The following is a 24,387-nucleotide window of genomic DNA, read 5'->3' as shown; positions in this document are numbered from 1 at the left end:
CCTTGGTAAGGAACTTACCTCAATCACCAGCATGTGGACATAATAGAGGTGTAAACATTGAGTGTGTGTCGAGGTCTAATCCTCAAACGCATCCAGTCAAACACACTAGGAGCGGTGTAAATATGTGCTTCTCTGTATAACTGTTACTAATCCAATAATGTTAGATATGGGATTCCTCAAATTTCAACAAGGGCAAGGAGAAAAGCATTTCCTCAGATTGTGTGTTGAGAAGCATGGGGCAGAAATATGTTAGAATAGTGCAAGTGCATGGTAAACACTGCTGTGTTTGTTATGGTTATGAACTTTTTATGTTTGTAATATTATTCCTTGGCAATGCGGGTCAACAATGGGAAAGCTCCTCCTGGACTCAGGATGTGCCTCAGTGTCTGTCTAGGATGAGTGACAGGAAGCTGACCATGGTGACCTCAGTCACTGAAGTCTTTGGTTTGATGTGCTGATGTTGCACAGTTAGAGGCTGGAGCTGAAGTTGGGGTGACCTCTTACCTGTTACATTTCCTTTAGCGGGCCCAACACTCCCCCAAAGTGCACACTTCTAACAGAATATGAGTCAACGTTTTGCTGCTGGTGATATCACCCTAGTGGAAAGGGTTTTGGAGAAGGGCAAGGTGTTGGAATGTTGATTTGCCAGTACAGGGTTGGAGAGGGCCAGTGAGGGTCAAATATGTGCAAAACAGGACCGTACTTTCACACCTTCTATGGATGTGCTTCAGTTAAAAAATAAGATATGACTGTCCAAACTGCAAATGGATGCTTACTTTTTGGGGGGATTGGTGGTTTGTTTCCGGTTATGTCGGTTATGTCTGTAGAGAATGCATGGACTCCAATTCTGGTATAAAAAACCAACATAAGAAAATCCAAAAAGAAGAGGAAGAAAAAGAGATTGATCTCTTTTATTAGTCCCTGTAAACACCATTTATATACAGAATTAATCCAGAATCTTTTTTTTTTTTTTTTACATTTGAACAATGTTTTTTTTTTTTTACATTTGAACACTGTACAGAATGTCATATCTACAAATGTATTATATAATCACAGTTTGAATATACAGAGTTTCGGTAGCATATTGGACATCAGAAGAAAAAAAGAAAAGAGAAACATCTTGAATAAGTTATTTACATAAATGTTTAAATACGCTCATCAACCACATATCTTCATTGAGTGCGTTTTTGGGACGGGTGATGAAAAATGAAGTACACCCACGTGCTTCAGGTTACTTCTCATATTCATCTTTTCACAGTAAAAAATTAAACATACGGTCTGCTCTCACAGTACAGCCCTTTCAATGTCAAAAATGACAAAATGTGGAGGGATGTAATAGTTAGTTACATCACATAGTTTTGATTATGTGTGTTGAAACATTTCCACTCACTAATAGTAAATAGCCTACATAACTGACAACATAAGAGTTGAGCAGACGACGACATATGATTAAAAAATAAATCATATTATTTAAATAATGTAAATGTAGCCTCATCAATTTGATAATAATTACATTTTCGAATGTTCCTTCTTAGGATTAATGACACACCTATTCAAGCTGGGCATGTACTGCAGAGATAACCACACAACTGCAGACTCTAAGTAGCGTTTTATACTGATATTGAACTTCAAGGGGTCCCAAGTTAGCAAGTATTTCAGTTAAGTAGCTTTTGATTCTTTTCTCTGAATTGTGCCTTGGTTCACTTACAGGAAACAGAATTTCCTTCCGAACGTACTTATCCCAAACCCAATCAAAATTTTAGGGAAAAAAATTCTAGATCCAAGGTCTAGATCCAACCCCCAAAAAATCACTAGTTTGAAGAGAAAAGGCAACTCTCTCATGAGTTTAATATTGGACGATAAACAGAAAAACAGACGTATTTCCTTTGTGATTATGGTCAGTGTCCAACATGATGTAGGTGTGTGTGTGTGTGTGAATCAGACATCAATGCATCAGGGAAAATATTGTGATCATATCTTAGCTGATGTGCTGTAGGTGTGGTGTCCAGGTCTTTGTATTGGAGTTGCTAGGTTACATTCTAGATGTTTCCCCTTGTGGACAAAACATCCCTGGTCTGGCTAGATAGACCTAAGCAAAGACAGCTGATGGACAGGCCATCATGTAGAGGCATTGACACGGACATTTGTGTACACACACCGGGACATACACCTGCTTACACACACACCAAACATACGAGTGCATCTACCCTCATGCACAGCCAGATGTGTGTGACCCACACCAATAGTAAAAAGACACACGCTAAGGAGAGGGGAAACGTAATTAGGTGGCATAATTGCACTTTTGCCCAGGGCATTTACATAGGCTCCTTCTGCTGGGTCCATTAACAGAATAGCTGTTCTAGTTCCCATTCTAATCCCATTACAGCTCGTCTCCACGAGCTACCGTGAGGAATACAAAAAAAGGAATATAATAAATAGGAATCTGTGAACGGACCAAAGAATAAACAGAAAGGGCTTCCATGATTTCAGTGAACTCAAAAGGAATATAAAATAACATTCAGATTTCATGACGTTCGTGAAAACTTTTTAAATGACGGTGAGAAACAAATAAATAAATCATATTTAAATGGACAACTAAAGACCAGCCCTAGATCCAACACCTCATGTTAACAACAATGACGTGCAGAAAGTCTTTCTGGTGCGGTGCTCACAGAAGGTAGTCTTCTGTCTCGGGAAACACAAACAAACTCGGGGAATAGGTGTCGACACGCTCCTAAAATGTAGGCGTTAAACTCGGAACAACATTTCGTTCACAAGTGCTTTGCCACGTATGGACGGACAGTAACAAAAATGCCCATGTACGAGCATGAGAGGAGGGTTAGCACCTTGTGAGTGCAGACTTGGGTTTTCACTTCAGGTTCACCAGGGGAACAGTATGCAGACGGTGGATGAAGGGGGTGGGGGAAGGGGGTCATTCAGAACTACATTCAGCCACTGGCACATATGACTTCTGAAGGACAGGAAAGGCAGCATGCTGTGAACTGCATTAACCACTGGCTTTAGCAATATCAATATAATCCCCTTAATTTATTCCAAAATGTGTGTCGTCAGACCCTGCAGGAAATGCATCGAGATGACGAGCAGCTTGGGGAGGTACTGACCGACAAGCCTCGTGTGCTGCTGGGAGAGTTCTGCACACTTTATTCTACAGGGGCATGGATTGGTCATTCCTTTATAGATTAAAAACCACAGATTATAGCTTTGTCAAGGTGGATTCCAAAGGTTACACATCGGGATCGGTCTTTCTATTTAATGGATGATTAAAACAGCTGCTCCGGTGTTGAAGTCAACGCATGGTGTTGGTATCGGAGCTGGAGCATAGTGTTGGTCGAGACCAACAGCACAATGATGCATTGTCTGGAAGATCAGAAAGTCAATCCGGTCGTGACCGAAGGAGGGGTAGGCATCTTTACTGGCCCCGTCCTCCCCCCCACGCTCCAGACAGAAGCTAAGATCATCTTCAAATGAAATACAGGCGCTACTGGCACTTCAACATTCAATTCTGTCCTTCTTATAGGGTTTGAGGGTGTACATTACATGTTGTGTGTGTGTGTGTGTGTGACTGTGAGGCCTTCGTTTAGGGATGGGGACTCCCCACTCCTCCGCTTGGCCCTGACTCCTTCTTGTCATCTCCCACGGTCACTTCTGTCTCGCCCCATCAACTGGATCTCTCTGCTGCTTAATTAGTCTTTCAATCTCCGCCCCCAACGTCTGAAGATTCTCCTGGAAAGAAAGAAGCGGAAAAGAGAGAGAGAAGGGGGGGGGGGGAGAGAGAGGGAGAGAAACAGACATAGAAAAGATATAGAGATGAAAATCAATAAGAATCTCTGACCCATTTAAGAACTGCAAATATTCTGGCTGTTGGATTCTACAAAAGATCATCTGGAGTCACTCTCCATTCTGCTTTCTAGGTCAGAAGACCTGGACTGAAAATAGAAGAGAGAGCGAAAGTGGCAGAGAGAGCGAGAGGCATGGAGAGGGTGAGGACTATGCATTAAATGAGATGAAAAAGAGTGTATACAGTGAACGAGTGTTTGAGCCTGGAAGAGAGAGACACAGAGAGAGAGAGACCGAGAGAGAAGGATTGGAGGAGTGAGTGGGTTTAGGAAGACACTTGCGGCCTGAGATCAATGCCTCCCTGCGCCGTGCTGTGCTTTTACTTGGAACCGAGTGATTCCCTCAGCATACTGGTACTCATCAAATGCTGCACCCCGGGGCGACAAAGGACAGGCCTGGGAAGCCCCTTAGTGTCAATTCTCCATTAACACGGTAGTGTTTGGTGGAGAACCAACCCTCAATCAAACCGGTAGGCTGGAGTTTCCCCGACTAGTTTGCCCAGACTCTTTGGGCTGCGTGTAATACTGTATTCTCTATAGATTTGTGGATGATAAACATTGCTTGGTTAAAAGAGCGCGAACTGACAATGCAGAAACCAAAAACAGGTTGAAAGAGCATAGTAAAGGGGTTTGTGGGTGAGGAGATTAGGGGTCAATGTTTATGACTGAAAACTGTGCAAATGGTCTGGCTTTATTGATGAAGGTGCGAGTTTTGCCCTGGCAACACAATCACCAAGGCATGCAGGTAGAAATATGTCAACAGTCATGCACTCCTTGAAAACCACACTCATCTTGCATGTCAAAGAATGTGTTGTTATTATGAGGTTAGGATTACTTTCAGTTCAACTAAATGGGCTGCACTTTGCTCGGATTCAATTCCACAAATTGGAAGGAAAACTGAGCTGTGTGAGCCCAGACGAAAGGCTTGATATCAGACAAAAAGAAAAGTGCCCCTATTTTCCTGTTCAACCGGCATTAAACACACAGGGCTCAGCGCCAGCCTGTCAGACAGTACCGTCTGCAATACCAATGGACGCTTGCTGACAGTGTAATCGAATTTGAAGTTGTGTGTCAAATGAATGTGTTTTAATTGTGGTTGAATTGCAATCTCCTTTGTTCATTGTTAAGGAACATCCTGAGACTAGCTTACATTTTTCAAAAAGGAGTTAGGTCAAGGGGGCTTGAAGGATTTAGGCGAAAAGGGGTTGAAGGATTTAGGGGAATGTTTGTTTGACCGACATCAAGTTTGGGTGATTTGAGAGTTTTGGGGAATGTGTTAAGGATAAGACCTTTTTCCTGTTAAGACATCTGTTGTGAAGAAGACCGTGTTCAATGTTTATATTGATTGATCGTTGTTTACAATGACCAGATGCTGTGAGGGTATATAAGTCTGTCTGTTGTGGGATCCTCAGCACTCAGCTGAACGACACGTAGGTCATGTGTCCTCCAGTAGCAGCGCAGAGCAGCGCTCTTAACTACCTTCATTATACTGATTACATTATTTGTATTACGCTGGCAATCCTGACCATTCGAGTATCCAGCGTCTTCAGAATTCTTCCTCGACAACAAACTTACAGCCGGTCTACAAGATGATGTCCGTCTGTCAGAGGGGCACGCTGACCACCTTGTGCATGCCTGGTTTGAGAGGAGGAAGGATGGCGGCTGAACAGACAGAGTGCCGGGGTCTCCAGCGTCAGACCAGGCCAAGTACGACAGAACAACAACAACAGCAGCACCTCTCGGTACAGAAGGCCAGAGGCAGAAAGAAGAGCCCAGTACGTTTACAGAGAAAGACAATGACATGTCACACAGTCAGAAAGATAAACTAACAAGGAACTGGAGAGGAGCAAGAGAAGGGAGGAACGGGGAATGGCGAGAGAAACACAAGTCTGTTTCCTTCAGTCTCTGATAGACACAGAGGAAACAGAGAAAGATGGAAATTAGAGAAGGAGATGATAAAAGCACTGAGAGAGAAAGGCAGACAGAGAGAGGCAGAGAGAGGGACTGGGAGAGCAAGAGACAGAGAGAGGCTGGGAGAGAGAGAGACACAGAGAGAGAGGCAGAGAGAGAGAGAGAGGCTGGGCAAGAGAGCGAACAGGGGGGAGCCCCCGCCGTGTAGGATGATGTCACAATGCCGAGTCCACATTTTTTATTCCTCCGAGGACAGATGGGCGACCCACCTTGAGCGTGATGTTTTTCAGCAGCGTGTCCTCCAGGACGGCCTGCAGCTTCCTGTTGATCTCCAGCGAGAGGTCAAGGGTCAAGCCGCTGTCGGCTGGGTGGGAGGTGTACAGGGAGGCCATGATGCCGCCCCTGCGGCTCAGGTTGGCTTTGTTAAAGTCTGAGGCCTCCGTGGACAGAGCCCCGGTCTCTTCTCTTAACACGTAGCTCTGGATGATCCTGCAGGGGAGGACGACACAGGACATTTAGCTGAACAGTCTACTGTGTTTACACACACAAAAAACACATCCGTCTGAATTGACTTTTATAGGAGGCCTAAACCTAGACACTTGGGAAGCTGCTTGTGGATACTTTAGAAGCAACAGAACATGAAGACTGTGTGCTGCCTGTGCCTCCTTTATTATGCGTCACAGACACACTCGTCTGTGCCTTCTTTACTCTGCATCACAGACACACCCCGTGAAGACTGTGTGCCGCCTGTGCCTCCTTTATTATGCGTCACAGACACACTCGCCTGTGCCTCCTTTACTCTGCGTCACAGACACACCCCGTGAAGACTGTGTGCCGCCTGTGCCTCCTTTACTCTGCATCACAGACACACCCCGTGAAGACTGTGTGCTGCATGTGCCTCCTTTACTCTGCATCACAGACACACCCCGTGAAAACTGTGTGCCGCCTGTGCCTCCTTTACTCTGAAATCACAGACACATCCCGTGAAGACTGTGTGCCGCCTGTGCCTCCTTTACTCTGAAATCACAGACACACCCCGTGAAGACTGTGTGCCGCCTGTGCCTCCTTTACTCTGCGTCACAGACACACCCGCCTGCTTGTAAACGACATGCTATCACTGAACTGGGAGGACTGCTTTTGGTGGTCGTCTCATCCGCTTGCTATTTTGAGCTGAACACTCAATCAGAGCCCTAATGGCTGCACCGTGCCAGTCACAGTTTATAGGCTAGAAGGTTCTTTCACTAATGAAGCAGGGTCACTGCATTAGTGTGGGCTGCTAGGACCTCTATTTATCCCAATGCTCCATCTAATCAGCTGTCTGTGTATGTGTGTATGTTTTAATATGTTGGACTATGAAGAGATAGAGAAGCTCAAACTAATTTCCAAAACACTGGAACATATAAAAAATTAAGATACCCTAAAATACCAATATATAAATATAATCACTTTGTTTTGTTTGATTTAGATCACTTCAATTAAGTGTGGAATGTGCATCTTGAAAGTTGACAAAAAAAAGTTCTGGGTTTCTCTTGCAAGACAACCATCGCCTAATTAAATAATGAACATATTTAGATTGAGAGCTACCTCCGAAAACCCGCCGAGTAATAAAAGCTCAATTTACATTAAATTGGATCCATTTAAACCAAAATGGAGTTCTTATCTTAACAGCGATGGTAATTCTGAATCTTCATTGCCCCTCGTCTCTGTTATAGTTTTTCTTCATTATGCAGTGGAGAGTTAAGGAGAAACACTCAAGTCCCTTTAACAGTGTGAAGTGGAATGGAGAGCAAAGAATGAGGGGGAGGACAAGGAGAGACATTTCCATTTCATCCCATCTTTTGTCAATACTTGTTCGCACTTCTATGGTGCGGATGACTCATGAACACTGAGGGTGAAATGCTCGACAGGAAACCAAGGTAACCTTTTATCGCCCTTCTTGGTATTGATGAAGCTCTTTAGGTGGAGAAATATGCTTCATGAAATGTTTCAATTTTCAAGTATATGCACTTCCGTTGGAAACCGTTGATGAATCATGGTCAAGGAATGCTGATGGGGTGGGCAGATGATAAAAACCAGTTTTAGCTAAAGCTACGATTTCAAGAACTGTTGGAAATAACATCTATGCGCATTGTGTCACTAACAAAGGCATTTGTTCAGAAATTTGATTTGTAGCACTTGAACATGTGCATGCATGAACAATGTCAAAATATTAAAAAATATACTTGTTTGACTGGGACAGAACGTGCTTCTAACTATCCTAACACAAGAGGGATCACTGAAAACATATTGAACAAGCCCTCTTAAGACAGCAGTTATTAAGCACAGTCTAAACAACAAAAAGATGAAAGCTATGTGAGCTCTAGAAAGAGAAGCAAGCAATCACCACTAACCACGCACACGCACACATAATCACACCAAGATAAACATGGACTTACCTCTAGCTAATTCTGGGGGGGTCCAATTTCGGACCCCAAATTCCATCACGGTAGTGTTAGTAAAAACAAACAAAGTGACAACAATTGTAAAGAAACGGCTGGGTGGTGAGGTGACGGGCATGCAGAGCTGGGGGGGTGTGCAGGGAGGGGGCGGGCTCACCACCAAGCATGCGTCTGAGCGCACGTTTCATGTGTTGGACTGCAAATGTGTCTCGTGGGCCTTTTCCTATCACGAGCAAAGGAGGGGGTTAGCAGGAAGGGCAGGAGGACAGGCATGCATGAAATGCAGCTAGAAGCATGGAGGACATCCTGAGGGGAAGACAGACAAGCTTGGAGGCTTGAGGCTTCTGCATGGGGAGCATCTATCTGGGGGTGAGAGAGACCGTCTTGGTTCGTCCTGACTTGGGGCACAGCTGAGGACGTTCTTTACAAGGCCTCCGCAACCTCGGTATGGTTTCTCTTGAAATCTGGGAAATCTTCGAGATCAACTAAGTCGATCAAAATTGTGAAGGCAATGAAAAGTTGCCTTTCCCACCGCAACGGCACGGATCATTTCGAATCATGCGTCGTGCAACCGGAAAGACAATGTCCTTGAAAGTGTTGCTAATGCAGACCCAAGCGATCCTTGCTTGATGGGATCTAGAATAACCTTGCCTGCGACACCAAGTGTGTAATTGAGCTCAACGATTTTTTTCCGGCCCCCAATGACTTGCATGGCTGATTCCGTTCCTCCTTTGCAATACAGATTATCCTGATCACTATCAGAGGAGAAAAAAAATCTCCCTGGAGGAACAGCCATCCATTCTCTGCCAAGCAGAGGCCTGCTTCCATAGAGACGACACAATCCCAGTCGAACAGCTGAAGGATCTTGAGCCTTGATGCTAGCACAAAGCTCACAACTGGAGGTTGAACGCTTCATCTACTGCCCCCACGTTGTCCTTGGGGGGGAAGGTGTTTGCGTGACGCATCACGGGACGGCAGCAGATAGACATGGCGAGGACGAGGACAGTTTATATCCCCCGGGCTTCACCTCCGCCAGTGTGGCACTGGATAACTCAACGGCCGTGGCCGGGCGATGGTATGTTTACGGGGGAAAGGACCAGAGGGCCTTTCATGCTTGGATAAATCACGTTGTTTATCCTAAAAGGGGAAACGTATGAGGGCAACCTGCTTCTGTACGACGATGGCTCAAGGTCTAGCTCCCCGAAACGACAGCAGGGGACAGCACACCTTCCACCCCCTCCCCCCTCTCTCTCATTCAGACCCCCTCCCCCGTCTTTCGTGACCCCCGGAGGGACGGGGAGCGAAAGGCAAAAAGGACAAATTCACATAGACATTGCAGAATGAAGATGGCTCCCACCAGCAGATATTAAACCAAACTAAATTAAGCTCGGCTGTCGTGGGATTCGGCCTCGATTTCTTTACTTATGAATGTAGGTTGCGGTTGATGGCTCTTCTCCGAGCCTATAGAATGGAACTTGGGAAGAGAGAAGGAGAGAGGCAAATCTTCCGACAGCATCAAATTAGTCTGAAACGCCGGGGTGGGAAAATCCCAGGGACTCGAGGTCTGATGAGAAGTCGCGGATGGCCGCGAAAAGGATCCGTAAGAAAGCCTGTCCTGAGATAACTCTGGAAATGTGATGTCACAAGAAGTTCAAAACCTACCGTCCGAAACACAAACCTGTCAGGGCTGCTAAAATTCCCCAGCTCTCCCCGCCTCACTCCGGGCTACTAAGGCCTGTTAGGGGATTTAACACAGACAAGACCGGCCTGTCCTCCAGCCAGTGATGCGCTCGACGCCGTCTCTTTGGCTTCGGCTCGGCTGCTGGGCATGAATATAGATACCACATCATTAAGGTCTTCACTGACATCTCCTTCTCCCTGGACCAGGCTGCTATAAATAGCTGCGACAAACCCTCGTCTGTCAGAATACGGGGATGGAGGGGTGTGAGTGCGTGAGGGGGGGGGGGTGGAGTGAATGAGATTGTTTGTGAGTACACACGCTTGCATGCAGCCTATGCATAATGCATGAGTGTGTTGATACTTTGCAGTGTTTTTTTTTTTTAAGGGGTAGGGTGATTGGGGGGGGGGGCACAAATGCAATAATTCAATGATGTGTCTGTTACACCAAAAGACTGGGCTGAGGAAGACAGCCCTGTGTGAGTGACAATGACCTGCCAAAAAACCCTTCTCACAGCTGTAAACACAGGTCCCTGAGAGAGAGAGGGGGGGGAGGGACTTGGGCTATTTTTAGCATCATGACACAAGACAAAGTCAGTGAAAGAGCTGCGCCGCTGAAGCCAGACCGACTGACGGAAATCAATACATCTCATATTAGCCTTCCAAATAGCCGCAAGCATCTAGTAGCTTTGTGTTTCTTGAACTATAGTTAAAAGGGCCTCTTTTTGATTCCGTTGCGCACGTTTAAACTTCAGCACGATCCTTCTGGTACACATTCTTCACGTGTCTCCAAGTGTGAAGAAGACTTTTGAGATCTCTTCCTCTCGTCCCCGTCCGACCTGTGCTCCTCCAACTCACTTGGTCTTCCTGCGGATCTCCTCCACCAGCTGTTTGATGTGGTCCTCCATGAACTCGATCTTCTCCTGCTTCCTGGCCTGGGCCTTCTGCAGGCGCACGATGCGCTCCACCAGCATGGCCTTGTCCACCTCGGGGAAGCTGTCCACCACCACCACCGAGGAACCCGATTGGCTCTCTGGTGAGCGCTCCTCCAGGGTGCCGCCCCCTCCGCCGCCTCCGTGACGCGTGTTCAAGGAACCTGGTGACATCACAGAAGGAGGAGGAAACACTGTTGGCGGCGTAGACAAAGACTGCATTATTCTGCCATTCTTTTTTCCAGGTTTTTTGTTCTTTTGTCGGATGAGACAGTTGAAGGACGGAGAAAGGAAAGGGACGGAACATTTCGAGCTGCCCTTCCTCCACTGATGACAGCCCTGGAGCTGGAGGGAGCCGTCCTGGAACGTACCTGAGGAGCTGGAGCGGCTGCCCATGCTGCTGACCTCCCGGTCGCAGCCTCCGTTCTCCTGCTGCTCCAGCCTCTTGCGAGCTGTCGGAGACAAGACACACGGGACGGCACAACGCCGGTTAGCACACAGCGTGAAGAACAACCACGAGCAAGTTAACAGACACCGTTTTATAATTATTCGAGAAAAAAATTAATTAATTAATAATTAATTTCGGGGGGATCAATTTTTTTCTTTTGGGGGGGGGGGGGGGGGGGGGGGGGGCTTTTTTCCTGGTTTGTTGGGACAGTTATTTAAGTGACAGGAAACGCGGGGATTCAAACTCAGGTCGCTGCAGTGCGGCCTCCGCCTACAGGGGGACGCACACTCACCCAGGAGCAGAACGTCTACGGCCGAGCTCACGGGCGAAGGCACCACGGCCTCCCCAGGGAACCCTTCCCGTGTGTCGACCATGTTACCACCAAAAAGCTTTTCCAGCCGAGCTGGGAGAAGCGCGCGCGCGCTCGTTAATATCGGCGCCCAGAGAGAAGCGGTCGAGGTAACAGCAGCTCTTTAAAAATAACCCCGTGTCCTTTCTCATCCTGGCGATAGAAAAACGGGTCCCCAGGCTCTCCTCCTCCTCCCTCCTCCATCATCCTTCGCTCCGAGACACTGCCCCTCTTTTCTCCCTCCCATCTTTCAATCTGGTCGAGCAGGAGTCGTCTCACAACAGCCCCGAGTGCTAGTCTGCAGCCGCTAGCATGGAGGGGCCTAGACTTGTGTGCTACAGCAACACCAACCACACACACACACACACCAACAAGGTTCGGTGAAATATAACCACACACTGTAGATATGAATTGGATATAGATGATTCGCCACTAGCGAGATTGACTTTTTTCGGCTCCTTTCTTTGGAAGATGCAGGTTTAGACCTTGCCTGAAGTCATGCTCGAATGTGTGTCACCTTGCGGGGGCTGTTTAGTTGTCTACGACCTGCTTTTTCTAAACCGAGGCTCGAGCGGAAAGGTTTAGTTTGGGGTTGAATGGGACGAGACCAGTCCGTTTTCGACATGGCTGTTCCCTTCAGCGGGTTCTGGGGGGTTCCATCCTGACCTTGCGTCAGCTGCTTGGTCAGGTCCTTGAGGTTGGCCGCCTGCTTCCTCTTCTGGGTCTGCAGCTCGTCTCTCAGCTCGTCCACGCGGGTCTGCAGCCGGGCCGTCTCCTCCTGCAGCCGGTCCCTCTCCTCCTGCAGCGCCCGACCTTCCGCCTGCCGCAGAGACTCCTCCCTCCGCAGACGCTCCGTCTGCACCCGGAGGACAAGCGCTACGGTTACAGCTTGCACATTTGGGAAACTTTTGTTTTTGCTGACACGGCAAGTAGCAAGAGTCATTGAGGTATAATCCAAGAATAAGTATAGAATATTTATCGTTTTATACATGAACTGTATACAGGAATCTATTCGTATATATATATATATATTTATTTTGTATGACATTATAAACACAGCTCCTAGCACAGAGCCCTCTCTGAGTCCCACACAAGGTTGAGAACATTGTTTTTGCCCACGTCAGCTGGGCTTTCCCCAGCTGACACCAGCCGGCACCGACAACAACAACAACAACCGTGTGGGACGGCGGCGGCCTCACCTGCTCGGCCAGGGCCCGGAGCGTGTCGTCCAGCCGCTCCTGCAGCTCCCTGGAGGCGGCGCTGAGGCGGTCCGCCTGGGACTGCAGCCCGTTGCTCTCGGACTGCAGCTGGGCGTTCTTGCTGGTCAGCTTCTCTGTGAAGCCCAGCAGCTCGGCCTCGCGCGTCCGGCTGCCCTGCACGTCCCGCTGGAGGTCGGTGATCTGACCGCCGAGGCTGTCCACCTCCTCGCGGAGAGCTGCCATCTCCTGTCCATCACTGGGAGAGACGGAGGGAGGGAGGGAGCAAATAGTAACATGGGCGTTCCCTCAGGTGTTCTCGGTCTGCAGGCTGCCATGGACTATTTAATAAATAAATCAGTAAAGTGAATGGCTCATGGTTTTACTATAATAGTCAACAATAAAATGGAATGTCTAACTTCCAGACAGGCTTGTTGTTAAAGTTCACACTTGCTCTCTCCCACACACAGCCATAAACACACAATCATTGGAAATGCTGCCCATTTCTCCTAAGTTCCTCTCGGTTCTACGTCCCATTTGTCCTTGACCTAACTTGGGAGAGCTTGGCTACGTGAAACTAGGGCGCATATTCAACCAATGACAGGCCGATGCTCACCTTTGCGGTGATGTCAGGCCAATTAGGATGAAAACAGACTGCTCCTTTACAGAACCCAGAGTCATCACGCACAACGTCCCAGATGTGATTACAAGGTCAAGGTGAAGAGATGCGTGCATGTGTGTGTGTGTGTGTGTGTACACAGCTGAATGGACCCATGTTGGTGAGGGGGACATGTTTACGGTATATGAGCACTAGCAAACTGATGACTGCTTCTCTGACCCGAAAAGAATCCTACGGGTTCGTCATGAGGCACATCTTCCACGACAAACTTGAAGTTCAGTACAAACCTCAGTCACATGGTCACATCTGAGGACTCTAACACCTCCTGGGACACTTGAATTATTGAGTGTTACATGTGGAAAGTGGACTCCTGCTTAGACAGGCAGAGGAGGAGAGGAGCCGTCGTCTTACAGCGTGAGTGACAGCCACTGCAGACGTATAGCGAGTTGGAACGTGTGTGCTTGTGGTGATCTTCTAGTAATCTCAGAGACTGTGTGTGTGTTTTGTGAGTGAGAGAGAGCTTCAGGTCTCACCGCTGGTGCTGCTCCTCCAGGGAGGTGATCTCTCCCAGCTTGTCTCTCTGCCTCTGGATCTCAGCCTTCTGCCTGTTGATGATCTCTCTGTACTTGGAGAGCTCATCCTCCCAGCGTGGTCTCTCTTCCTCCAGACACTTCAGCTGGGGAGGGAGGCAGGTGTGTGAGACACACACACACACACACAAACACACTCTTATTCACACAAATTCATGTTCACTCACTAACACACCTTGGTTCGTAGAGTTGTCAGCTCATCCATCCCTTCCTTGAAAGTCCTCTTCAAGTCTTCCAGCTCCTTAGATTTCACTCGATGCATCTGTCAGTCAGGTGTTGAGACAGATGACTCACTTTAACCAATGAATAGCTCAAATCTCTTCCCACTATTCCTTTATGTACAGTACAGTATTCTCACAGCACAAAAACTATTCAATAAAAAAACATAACTAATTATACAGACTATTCTTAGGAGAATTGTGTTGTGACAAATGAGCCCTCCAGACAGGAGTGATTAAAGCATGCTGGATGTTTCCCGTAAATCTGTAAAAACCCAGACTGTCAAGATGACAGGTTGTTATTGGGTTCAATGAGATGTTCCACCTGGCCTAACACAAGCGCTACTGCCGTTTCATCACTTGAGTTACCTTGAAAAAGGATTCACCTTCAAAATAAGGCCACGAGCACAGGGACATACAGTAAACATGTCGGTCCCCGTCCAATCGGATTTAAGCTCTGTCTCTTTTGAGGCGTGGAGGTACTCTTTGTTTACAGACACGACACGAGGCAGTCAGCACCCAGGGCCCCCGTGTGGATTCTGATTGGCTGGCCAGAAGGAGCCTGAGGAGGGTTGATAATGAAACTTGGGCAGAAGCTCAATCGATACTGACAACGGGCCGACGCGAGTCAAGGTGAAGCAAGAGGTGAATTCAAACCAGCAGTTCAGTGGGGTATTCTGTCTGGAGGGGGGGGGGGGGGGGGGGGGAAGAACCCTACAAATTGTAACGTAGCTCCTGTGACTTTCTCTACTGTGAGAGTATATATTTACAGTTTCATTATCTATGTCTATCTACTGTATCGATGAGCGTACAATGGGCCTTTAAATCCTGCCATATTATAACTGTCATGGCAACGCATCCCTGGATGAAAGAGAGTGGAGAGAGGGACGACGGGTGAAGTCTTCTGGGTTGTTGTTGCAGCGACCCGTGGCTTCATATTGATCCTTTCAGGACCATGTATTTCAAGTGTGTTTTCCCCTGGGCTTGTGAAAGGGGGGAGATGGGGGGCGGCTATGTGTGCGTCTGTTATGAGTGTGTGTGTTACCTCCAGCTGGTCTGTCTGCTCCTGCTTGTGTTTCTCCAGCTGTCCTCTGGTCTCCCGCAGTTTGGCATCCAGCTCGTTTGACTTGATCTCCTCAGACTCCTGACAAGATGGAGAGAGACGGGAAGTCGAGGATGTCAATGAAGGATCGTTACAAAGAAAGAAGCAGGGGAAACGGCACATGCATGTGTGGAGGTGAACGAGACAAAGACCATATCAAAGTTGAACAGAGAATGCTTGGGAAAAGGGAGGCGCGACGGATGGAAACAAGCACACCTTGTCGGTAAAAGCATTCCTGATTCAAAAGGTTTGTAAAGACAATAGCTCTGCTCCTTTAAAAAAGATAAGAAAACATGAAACATCAAAGCGACGACACACAAACATATCCCAGGTTGTGGCTGGCAACTGATAAGCCAGGCAGAGCATCCTAGTGTCGTACCACCCTCTAGTGGAGCACAGAGCCCAGACCGCACAGCCCCAGGCAGGGAGGTCTGCTTCTCACCAGCCGGCCGGAGACAAAGCATCACCTGATAGGTGCGGATCATATCCTGGCAGTTCTTGCGGATCTGCTCCGTCTCCTCCTTGGCCTGGGTGAGTTTGGCGGTGGTGTCCCTCAGCTTGTCTTTCGTCTCCTGAGGCGGCGAGGGGAGAACACTCAGTCAGCCGTGTTGGGAAGAAACCAACGCTACGAAAGGAGCGGATAGGCATGCCTGCGCACACACAGACCCGCACGCACACACACTTATCTCCGGGGTGTCAATAATAATACGTCTCGTCTGCACATTTCCTCAAAGCAATTTCTCAGTGCCCCAGTTTCCCCATCGGGATGAAGATGATCATTTTTTGTGATAACACTCCCAAATAAGCCAGTTAACGAGGGCCCTGTTGAGCTATGATCATTATCACAAAACTTTCATCTGGATTGTGACAGCAATTTGGCATTACGCAACTCCCAATTCAATTGCAGCATAAATGGACACTTAAAACTACATTAGTTTACCTTCCTCCAGGAACCATAACACATCACAAAACGAAATAAGGATAATTGGATCCATTTGAATTACAATATACAATTGTGAAACAGTATAGGCTGTTTTCTAATCAGCACATGAGGCCCAGAGAGTGAATCCAGGCTGTGGTGGAGGCAGACGTGTGGAGGTCATCATGTCCTGTAGACCACTCACCTTGTGGACGTCACCCTCGCTCTTCAGCTTGTTCTGGGCCCACTTGACTTTGATAAGGTGAGAGTTCATCTCCTCCTTCACCTTCTCCAGCTCCCGGGCCAGCCTGCTCACCTCTCCCTCCTGATGTCACACAGACAGATAGACAGACAGACAGTCAGACAGACAGACGAGAGGAGGGGGGGAGGGGCTTAGTCCTGACCCACGTTGACTTGGAGGCGGCAACAGCAATGCACTAATAACATGCCTTCATCTCAAGTTCCTCTCTGTCACATGGGCTATTTTGTCTTGGAGATCAACAACTCAAGTAGTCAAAAAGACGAGTAAAAAGTACTGACATGGTTTATTAAGGTAATTGAACTCTGCTGTCTGTTTAGGTCGCCTAAGAGCACTGCATAGAGGAAGGCAACTCTACATTCAACCACTTCTATTGTTCTATAATGACCCTGGCAGCTGTGTGTAGGTGAGTAAAAACATGATTCATTAGTCAAATGTTGTGCCAACATTTCATCACAGCAGTCGTGACCCTTTGTCCCAGGCAATACACCCTGCAGTCTGCCTTTCCTCTCAGTAAACCCATCATGCTCGTCAGTATGTGTGTGCATGTGTTTGTTATATGACCCGACGGAGAACACAAGCCTTACCATACATTTATACAAGCTGGCTAGCAGGCTGGGGGGGGGTGTCTGTGAGCTATACATTTGAAAGTGTGCGCATTTTCCTACTAACACTGTGTAGGGGGACGTGGTCAGTCTGACTGTGACTGTGGCTGGGCCAGCTGGCTGTGCGCACCCCGCCGCACGCGTCTGTGTGTGACCTAAAGAATGCGCGGCGGAGCGAGAGCCTTGCCGTTGCCCGTGGTTACCTTGGCGTCGTGGAGCTGCTGCAGGCGGCCCTTCTCCTGAGCCAGCTGGTTGCCTCTCAGGGCCTGGCGGTCCACCTCCTTGCTGGCCTCCCGCAGCCTCTTCTCCAGGGACTCCTTGTCCCTGCGCAGGTCCAGCGCCTCCTTCTCCCCCCGCACGTACCTCATGACCATGGACTCCTTTTCCTGGCGCGCCTCCTCGCACTTCTTGCCCGCCTGGGAGGAGAGGGGGACGGACATGGGTGGGACTTTGCGTTTAAAGTTAGTCAAAGGTTCCCCAATGTTGTCCCATCTGGGCACAGATACGCGTGTGTCGAGACAGGAGAGAACGACAGGGGTCTTCGTTTATCTGTCCGATCCCATTCTTATCTTGAAGGTCCTTCATGAAAGACTTGAGTGTGAAAGCCAAAAACTATCGACTAATAAAAGAAAGTATAAACTAATTTGATGAAGAGGGGTCGGCTGTCGTAAAAAAAAGAAAACGTGAAATATCTGCCTCATAAAGCATGGGTAAGAGCTGCAATATCTAGGGGGGGGGATTAAACAATTCTACACATGTCTGTTAGGTATCGCACCACGCGAAAGGCGGGCCAGAGCATACCGTGATTGAATGGTCTGCTTCTATCCATAAATAAGGAAGACGTGCAGTCATTGGTCGTTCACTCTTCCCTGCCCATGGAAACCATCGCTGATTGGACGGTACGTTTTCCCTGTGTTAGCTGACAGCTGGCCTTGAGACAGCCAGTGGCTCTCACACAGGTGTGTTCATTTCTCATGAGGATGACATCTCCTCAACGTGTCAGACGACGCAGGCCAAACCAGGGGATTCATACCTCCTGTCCTGCACACACACACTCACCACCACAGAGACTATGGCTGGAGTCAGAGACAGGTTGAATGTCAGCAGTCTCTCTGACCCCCTGTATCCCCTTTCTCAGTATCTCCATGTAAGGAGGAGAGCTCAGAAGCAACCCTCTTCTCAGGGGTTGCTTGAAGGCAAGGAGTAAGAGTGAGGAGACCGTTGAGAACCAAAGAGAGAGTGGGAGACAAAAATAGAGAGAATGAGAGATGGAGTAATGAGTATAGGGGTGAGCCGGTGTAGTTCTCGTCTCGAAACGAGGAAAACTGTTTAGAAATCTTCTAGATCACTTGTCTACAAGCGAGAGGGCATCACGATGTTTGAGGTAAATATTCAGATGGAGGGTTGGGGGGCTGAAATTCTGCCAAATCCATTTCCCATAGTTCAGTGGACAGTGAAATTGAAGGTGTTCCTTTTCCAAAAGCCATTAGAGCACAGTAGCTTGACAGTTCAGAATCAGGTGTACAAATACTGAAACTAAAGACGACACAGTCACTCGCCTGTGCCTGTCCCTGGGTCTGTTGTCTGTGACCTTGACTGCTTTAGCGCAGAGCTGAGAACTCCGCAGATTTGAGAACACGTCATGAATTTAGACCCTTTAGCGTGCAAAACGGTTAAGACGGTGAAGGGAGTGATGTGCAGACCATGCTCTCACCTGTTCGAGGCGGAAGGCCATCTCTCTCTGCATCTGCTGCAGGGCTCCCTTGGCTGCCTGGTCCTGGTGAACCAGTTTGTCCCTGGATTCCTTCAGCTCCTTGAACAGCTCCTCCACCCTGGCCTCAAACTGAAGACAGCGTCATACAGCAGGTTAGACTGGAGCTGGCAGACCCAGGTGAGCCTGCCTAACAGGTGTGTATGACAGTCACTAAAATACGGAGAACCAAAGATTTGATGATGTCGAATGTGACACACAGACTTCCTTGTTAAGGGAAGTGATTTACAAATCTTAATAAAAAAAATGGGTAGCTAGCTACCCATATTTTAATTTAGATTTGTAAGTGTTGCCAGCTCTGAATGATTGCATTGGAGACAGGAATTATTATATATATATATTTTTTATAGGGCTATAATATAGCAAATGCAAAAGGTTTGTTAAAAAAAAAAATCTGCCTCCAATGCAATCATTCAGAGATGGCAACACACACCCAAATCAAGTTTCAATAAAAAGGTAGGCCAGTATGAGGAACTCAAACACATATTCTCATTTCTACGACTGCCTCAGATGCGTTGAATAACATTCAGATGCGTTGAATAACATGCCAAAGGTCAAATGGGGATCAGATTGCTGATAAGCCTTGGCTTAGAACAAAGCGAGCACGCGCACACACACACACACACACACACACACACACAAGCTACCCTGACAAGCACCTGCAGTGTTTGGCAAACGCGTGTCAGCTTCCTGCTGGCTGCAGACAGCCAGCTGCAGATGACAATCACAGCTTTCCTGAGCAGACAGTCTGTTTGGCGACCGTTATTACCGGTTTGCAGGGCCAGCGCTACCGTTAAATTAGCTTGTAATTACACTGTGACAAGATTTGCTCTCAAACACAAAAAACCATTTGCCTTCCACCCATCACAGAACCTAAGGAGGAAACGCTGGATTACTCATTTGAGGAAACGGTGAATGGTGGGCAGTGTTAAGATGACACAGATTTGGAATGAAAATAGATGGACAATCAAGTCCTTTGTTGATCGGGCTGGCTGCAATCACCATGCCCCACAGCAAGCGACCTATTCATGTGAATACATTTACCTGTCGATTTTCTGCTTTGTGCACTGTGCAAATGTCACGTTGGTCAGGAAAGGTTCCAACTAGTAGCGCCTACCTTCTTGATGGTGGCCATGTGCTGTTTCTCCGTCTCCGCCCTCCTCCGCAGCTCCTCCCTCATGGTATCCTTCTCAGAGCAGATGCCCAGAATCAGCTCCTGGTGTTTCTTATTGTCATCCAGCAGCCTAAAGGGGGGGAAATCCACTCAGTTAGACAGTGAACCATGTCCTGGTTACAATCAGTCTTACCTATGGAGATCAACATGTGTGGGTCCTTTACAGAAATATGGTCCAAATATCTGACCTGAATATTTACACCTGTAATATGAACCTCTACCTCAATGACCTCAAGGGAAGGAACAAAAATTCAGCGGTTTCCCTTACAAAACAGGATTATGGCAGGCACGTAAGCCCTTTGGGAATTATATGAAGTGAAAAATACCTATTTCAACACTTCTACCCTGAAGAGTCTTCAATAAGAAACAACAAGCTAAAAAGGGGGTTGTAACTACGCCTTGGACTTTTCTTACAAGCTACATCTGACAATAACAACGGCACTTATATTAGTTGTTTGTTTGGATGTTTTAATATTTTTGGGTGCTTCAAATGGAATTCATCAGAACATTTATAAAATGTAAACAATGGCTATTTGCTTAACGCATCACTCATGTCCAGACAACTAGACTACCGTAGGTCTGCTAAAGAGATTAGCACACAGGCTAATCCTATCGCAGCTGAATGGACCCATTATAAGGGCTACAACCTTGGGGATGATCAGATAGCAGACGTGAATGGCTGATGATATGGCAGCACACTGCTTGTCAACCCTCTGGGTGGCCTTGTGCATCATCACTGACTCAGCGCCAGAACAGGAACATGGATTAACTAACAGCACCAATCAGGGGGGAGGAACTGAGCTTCTCTACAAACATTGTTTCTCTGTATAGAAGACCGTCCTAAGGAACATGAATCCAGGAGAAATACCAAGTGGCTCACACTCAGGATGTCAATGTTAAAGACTGTATCCAAAACCAAATCCATCCCCATTATATGGATGATATAACCACAATGCACGGTATCAGGGACAGAGACTAAGAGAAGTTGCGTTTATCATGGTAACACATGAAGCCTGCTGTGCCGTAAAATGTGCTCTTGAGCATCCAGCAGTTGATCTGAAGGCCATCATCTCACCTCTTGATAGCCTTCTCCTGCTGGGCGTACTTGTGCTGGACACATTTCTCAAAGGCCATGTGACCCTCTGGGTCTGTCTGCAGCCCGTTGACGAGGGGGTTTCCTTGGTGCCCTCCGGCCCCCCCTCCTCCTCCCTCCGGGAGCTGGTATGCAAGCAGCTCGGACTCCAACTCATCCAGGAGGGACTCCTGAGACAGCGAGCGCTGGATCTGGGACATGAGCTTGCGGCTGCAGTCCGTGTCGTATGGGCTGGAGGAGCTAGGTGGGGGAGGCTTGCTGTTCTTGGTAGGAGGGCTGGAGGCCACAGAGCTCACGGTGTCAGGGCTGGAGGGCGTCGAGGGAGTGGTTAGACCGTTTGGGACCCCAGAGTCAGGTGTGGAGTTGGCAGTCGTGAAAGGAGGTTCGGTGGAGCATTCCAAGGTGGAAGGTGGACTTTCCCCGGCTTCTTCAATAACAGCGGGGGGGTTTTCGTTTGAACCATCTAGGACGGAGGGCGAGGAATCTCGTACGTCATGCATAGGAGCCAAGAGAGAATCTCTCACACCACCTAGCACAGAAGGGGAGGCTTCTATTGTCCCCTCCAGAACAGAGGTGGAGCTCTCCACCACCTCATCCAGGACAGTGGGGGAAGATTCCAGAACACCACCCGTTCCATCCAGAAGAGCAGCTAAAGTCCTACCGTCTTCAATGGAGGCTGTCTCACTGCCACAGCTGGTGTCTAGCTCCTGGTCACCTCCACACCTAGCTGGGACACTTGGCTCTGTCCGTGCGTCTGTCTGCATCCGTGTCCTTGGTTCAATTGGCTCTGCATCGTTACATGTTGGTGTTGTGCCATCTTCCAGACCAGGCCGTTCTGCTTCCCCTCCACCTTCAACGTGGTGGTCTCCCTCCATCTTTCCCGCAAACGTGACCTCTGACCCTTGAGGCAGGCTGCCGGCTGAGGCGTGATCAGACTGGTCCATGGGTCTCCTTCAGCTACACACCTGGGGGCAGGGAGAGAGACGGATAAGAGAGGGAGAGAGAGAGAGAAACAGAGAGAGAGAGAGAGAGAGAGAGAGAGAGAGAGAGAGAGAGAGAGAGAGAGAGAGATTGGGGGGGAAAAGAGAGAGAGAAACAAGGTAAGATGGAGATGGGGCCACACTCAGTTGAATGAAACTACAACACACCTTTAAAGCCAACGTCACAATACACCCTCTCAGACCCTCCCACACAGGCTCACATGCAACAGAGGGGTGTGGTGCTGCCAATGACACAATAGCAATATAGCTCTAATTCCACCCTTTTTCTAAAGGTTGTGAAACCTTTGGGTGTGGGCTTGCTACACCCGTACCAGTCTTCCTCTATATACCACATCTAAAATGTCAGCCATGATGTATACACACAAAATGAATGAAACTTAATGTCAAATACAAATATTTGGAGTGCCACTGCCAACTGCCTAGGCCAGCATTCCACAAATGGATGAGGCCTTCCCGTGCTTGCATATAAACAGACTAAGCCAATAGATGAATATTGCCCAGCACAACAGTCCTCAGTTAATTAATCACCATTGCATAGCACTGTGCTTACTGACAGCATAGGTCAGTAAAAAATTACTTTCGTTTTGCAATCATCTTAAACCACAACATTAAAGAGGCCACTGGACAGTGTTGATTTATAGTACCTACGGTTTAATTAATTTAAAATCAGAAAAGGGTTCTTTTGGCGTGAGGGGCCAGCCGGGTCAAGACAAGGAGATTGGTTTCAGTGTATTGCAGTGCAGTCTAATCGCAGCTCTCCCATGAAGGATATAGAGGTCATATTTCACTACCGTGGCATAAAACCTGCAATGTTTAGACATACATTGCTTTTATATGACATTTTGTCCAAATGACATGATAGTGGTTGTTTCAAGCTAAAGTAACAATGCTAATGTTTACACTTGTATTGTTCAGAATTAGCGATGATCTTTAGGGTGCACCAGTAGCTATAGGCTATGACTGCATAAAGCAGAGACGATAACGACGTGGCTGACCTGTTTAGTTACCAAGGCATGCAAAAACAAACAAATTGCAGTAACCATTCAGCCCTGACAATCTGTAGCTGTTACTAGAAAACTGCTCCAGTCTTACTTGTTAGCATTTGAAGCTAATTTGAAGCATTTGTTGTTTTTGGTGGTTTGCTAACTTGCTAGTTGTGTCTACCATCTAGACTAAGGTACATGGATGTGCATTGTCTAAAATGTGCACGTAGCGTAGAGTGTAAGATTGGGTAGCTAGTTAGTTCACGATATTTTAATACAAAGTTATTGACCATGGACTTTGGCTAGGCTAACCATTTACCATAAGACTGCTTGACAGATAAGAGATAGCTATTCTCGTCTAACGTTAAGTATTGCTGGGCTAGTGCTAGATAGCTAGGCTAGCTACCTTCCACCGGTAGATTTGATCATACCTAGCATGAGTTGATGCTTCAAAACCATACGTTCGTAACAATTGCACCAACCTTATATGATAAATCCATTCTATATCGTTTATGTAGATTTGAATATAAATCTGGAAATATGTAGCTGGCTAGCTTCGCTTGACTGAGGCTTGTCCAGCTGGGTCGAAACCAGTCGCTACTGAGGTGACACATCAACAAATATGGCCACTGGCACTGTAAGAAACGACGTCGATAACCAATCAACCAATGAATGCCGTGAAATGGGCTGACGTTAAATGTCCACGAAGTTAGTAAAAAAAAAATTAGAGGGACAAAAATTACCAATTCAGATTAAGTATTTCCACAACCATCATAACTAGCCACACACTTTGCCACTTGCCTTGGTGTTTTCTTGATCACCCAAGGAAACAGAACCTTTTGTCTTTCTAATGCTTGTCATCTCTAAACAATTTCTTAAAATAATACTTAAATACATACTGTAGCCTTCAGCCTATATAAACTTTTGGCTCAACTTGTCCCAGCTTCACTGGCATATTTTACTCCAAATTATCGAGTTTGACAAAACTGTTTCACAAAGTGGCTCAAATCCTAGTATCAGTGGCTGATATTATAATATAATAATTATATTATATAGGATTATTTCCTTGTTTTATATGCACTGTTTCTTGTTTTTAATTTTCTTAAATTACTGAGATTTTTTTTAATTGAAGTTTTTATTAGAATTTAGATGAATGGTGCTGACCCTTTAGGCAATTTTTAGCTGTATATCCAAATAAAAATAGATCTAAACATTCTTATCAATAGGCTACAATATTCATAATAT

At 47.1% G+C, this 24,387-nt stretch overlaps 1 protein-coding gene across 1 annotated transcript; it reads right to left on the bottom strand.

Annotated features, from left to right (window-relative positions):
* Nucleotides 1-886: 886 nt before the first annotated feature.
* Nucleotides 887-23,760, bottom strand: ccdc186 (coiled-coil domain-containing protein 186). The gene is made up of 16 exons (XM_047033020.1): nt 23,625-23,760; nt 21,141-22,123; nt 20,009-20,135; nt 18,835-18,963; nt 17,324-17,536; nt 16,462-16,581; nt 15,805-15,909; nt 15,281-15,379; nt 14,193-14,279; nt 13,961-14,103; nt 12,812-13,067; nt 12,279-12,468; nt 11,187-11,267; nt 10,742-10,979; nt 6,038-6,257; nt 887-3,744 (listed from the first exon to the last, which is right to left on the bottom strand). The coding sequence occupies exons 2-16, from the start codon at nt 22,100-22,102 to the stop codon at nt 3,661-3,663; spliced, it is 3,054 nt and encodes a 1,017-aa protein (XP_046888976.1). The 5' UTR covers nt 22,103-22,123; nt 23,625-23,760; the 3' UTR covers nt 887-3,660.
* Nucleotides 23,761-24,387: the final 627 nt, after the last annotated feature.

The sequence above is a fragment of the Hypomesus transpacificus genome, chromosome 13 (assembly GCF_021917145.1).
Source record: "Hypomesus transpacificus isolate Combined female chromosome 13, fHypTra1, whole genome shotgun sequence".
Classification (NCBI taxonomy): Eukaryota; Metazoa; Chordata; class Actinopteri; order Osmeriformes; family Osmeridae; genus Hypomesus; species Hypomesus transpacificus.
Note: the sequence above shows the minus strand (reverse complement) of the source record. Positions and strands in the feature narration are given on the sequence as shown.

Coding starts and splice junctions, on each gene's coding strand:
- ccdc186 (XM_047033020.1), bottom strand. CDS start 22,102: ATGGACCAGTCTGATCACGCCTCAGCCGGCAGCCTGCCTCAAGGGTCA. Junction 16,582..17,323: donor AGCAGCTCCACGACGCCAAG/GTAACCACGGGC, acceptor GTGTGACATCAG/GAGGGAGAGGTGAGCAGGCT. Junction 3,745..6,037: donor TGAAAAACATCACGCTCAAG/GTGGGTCGCCCA, acceptor CTTTCTTTCCAG/GAGAATCTTCAGACGTTGGG.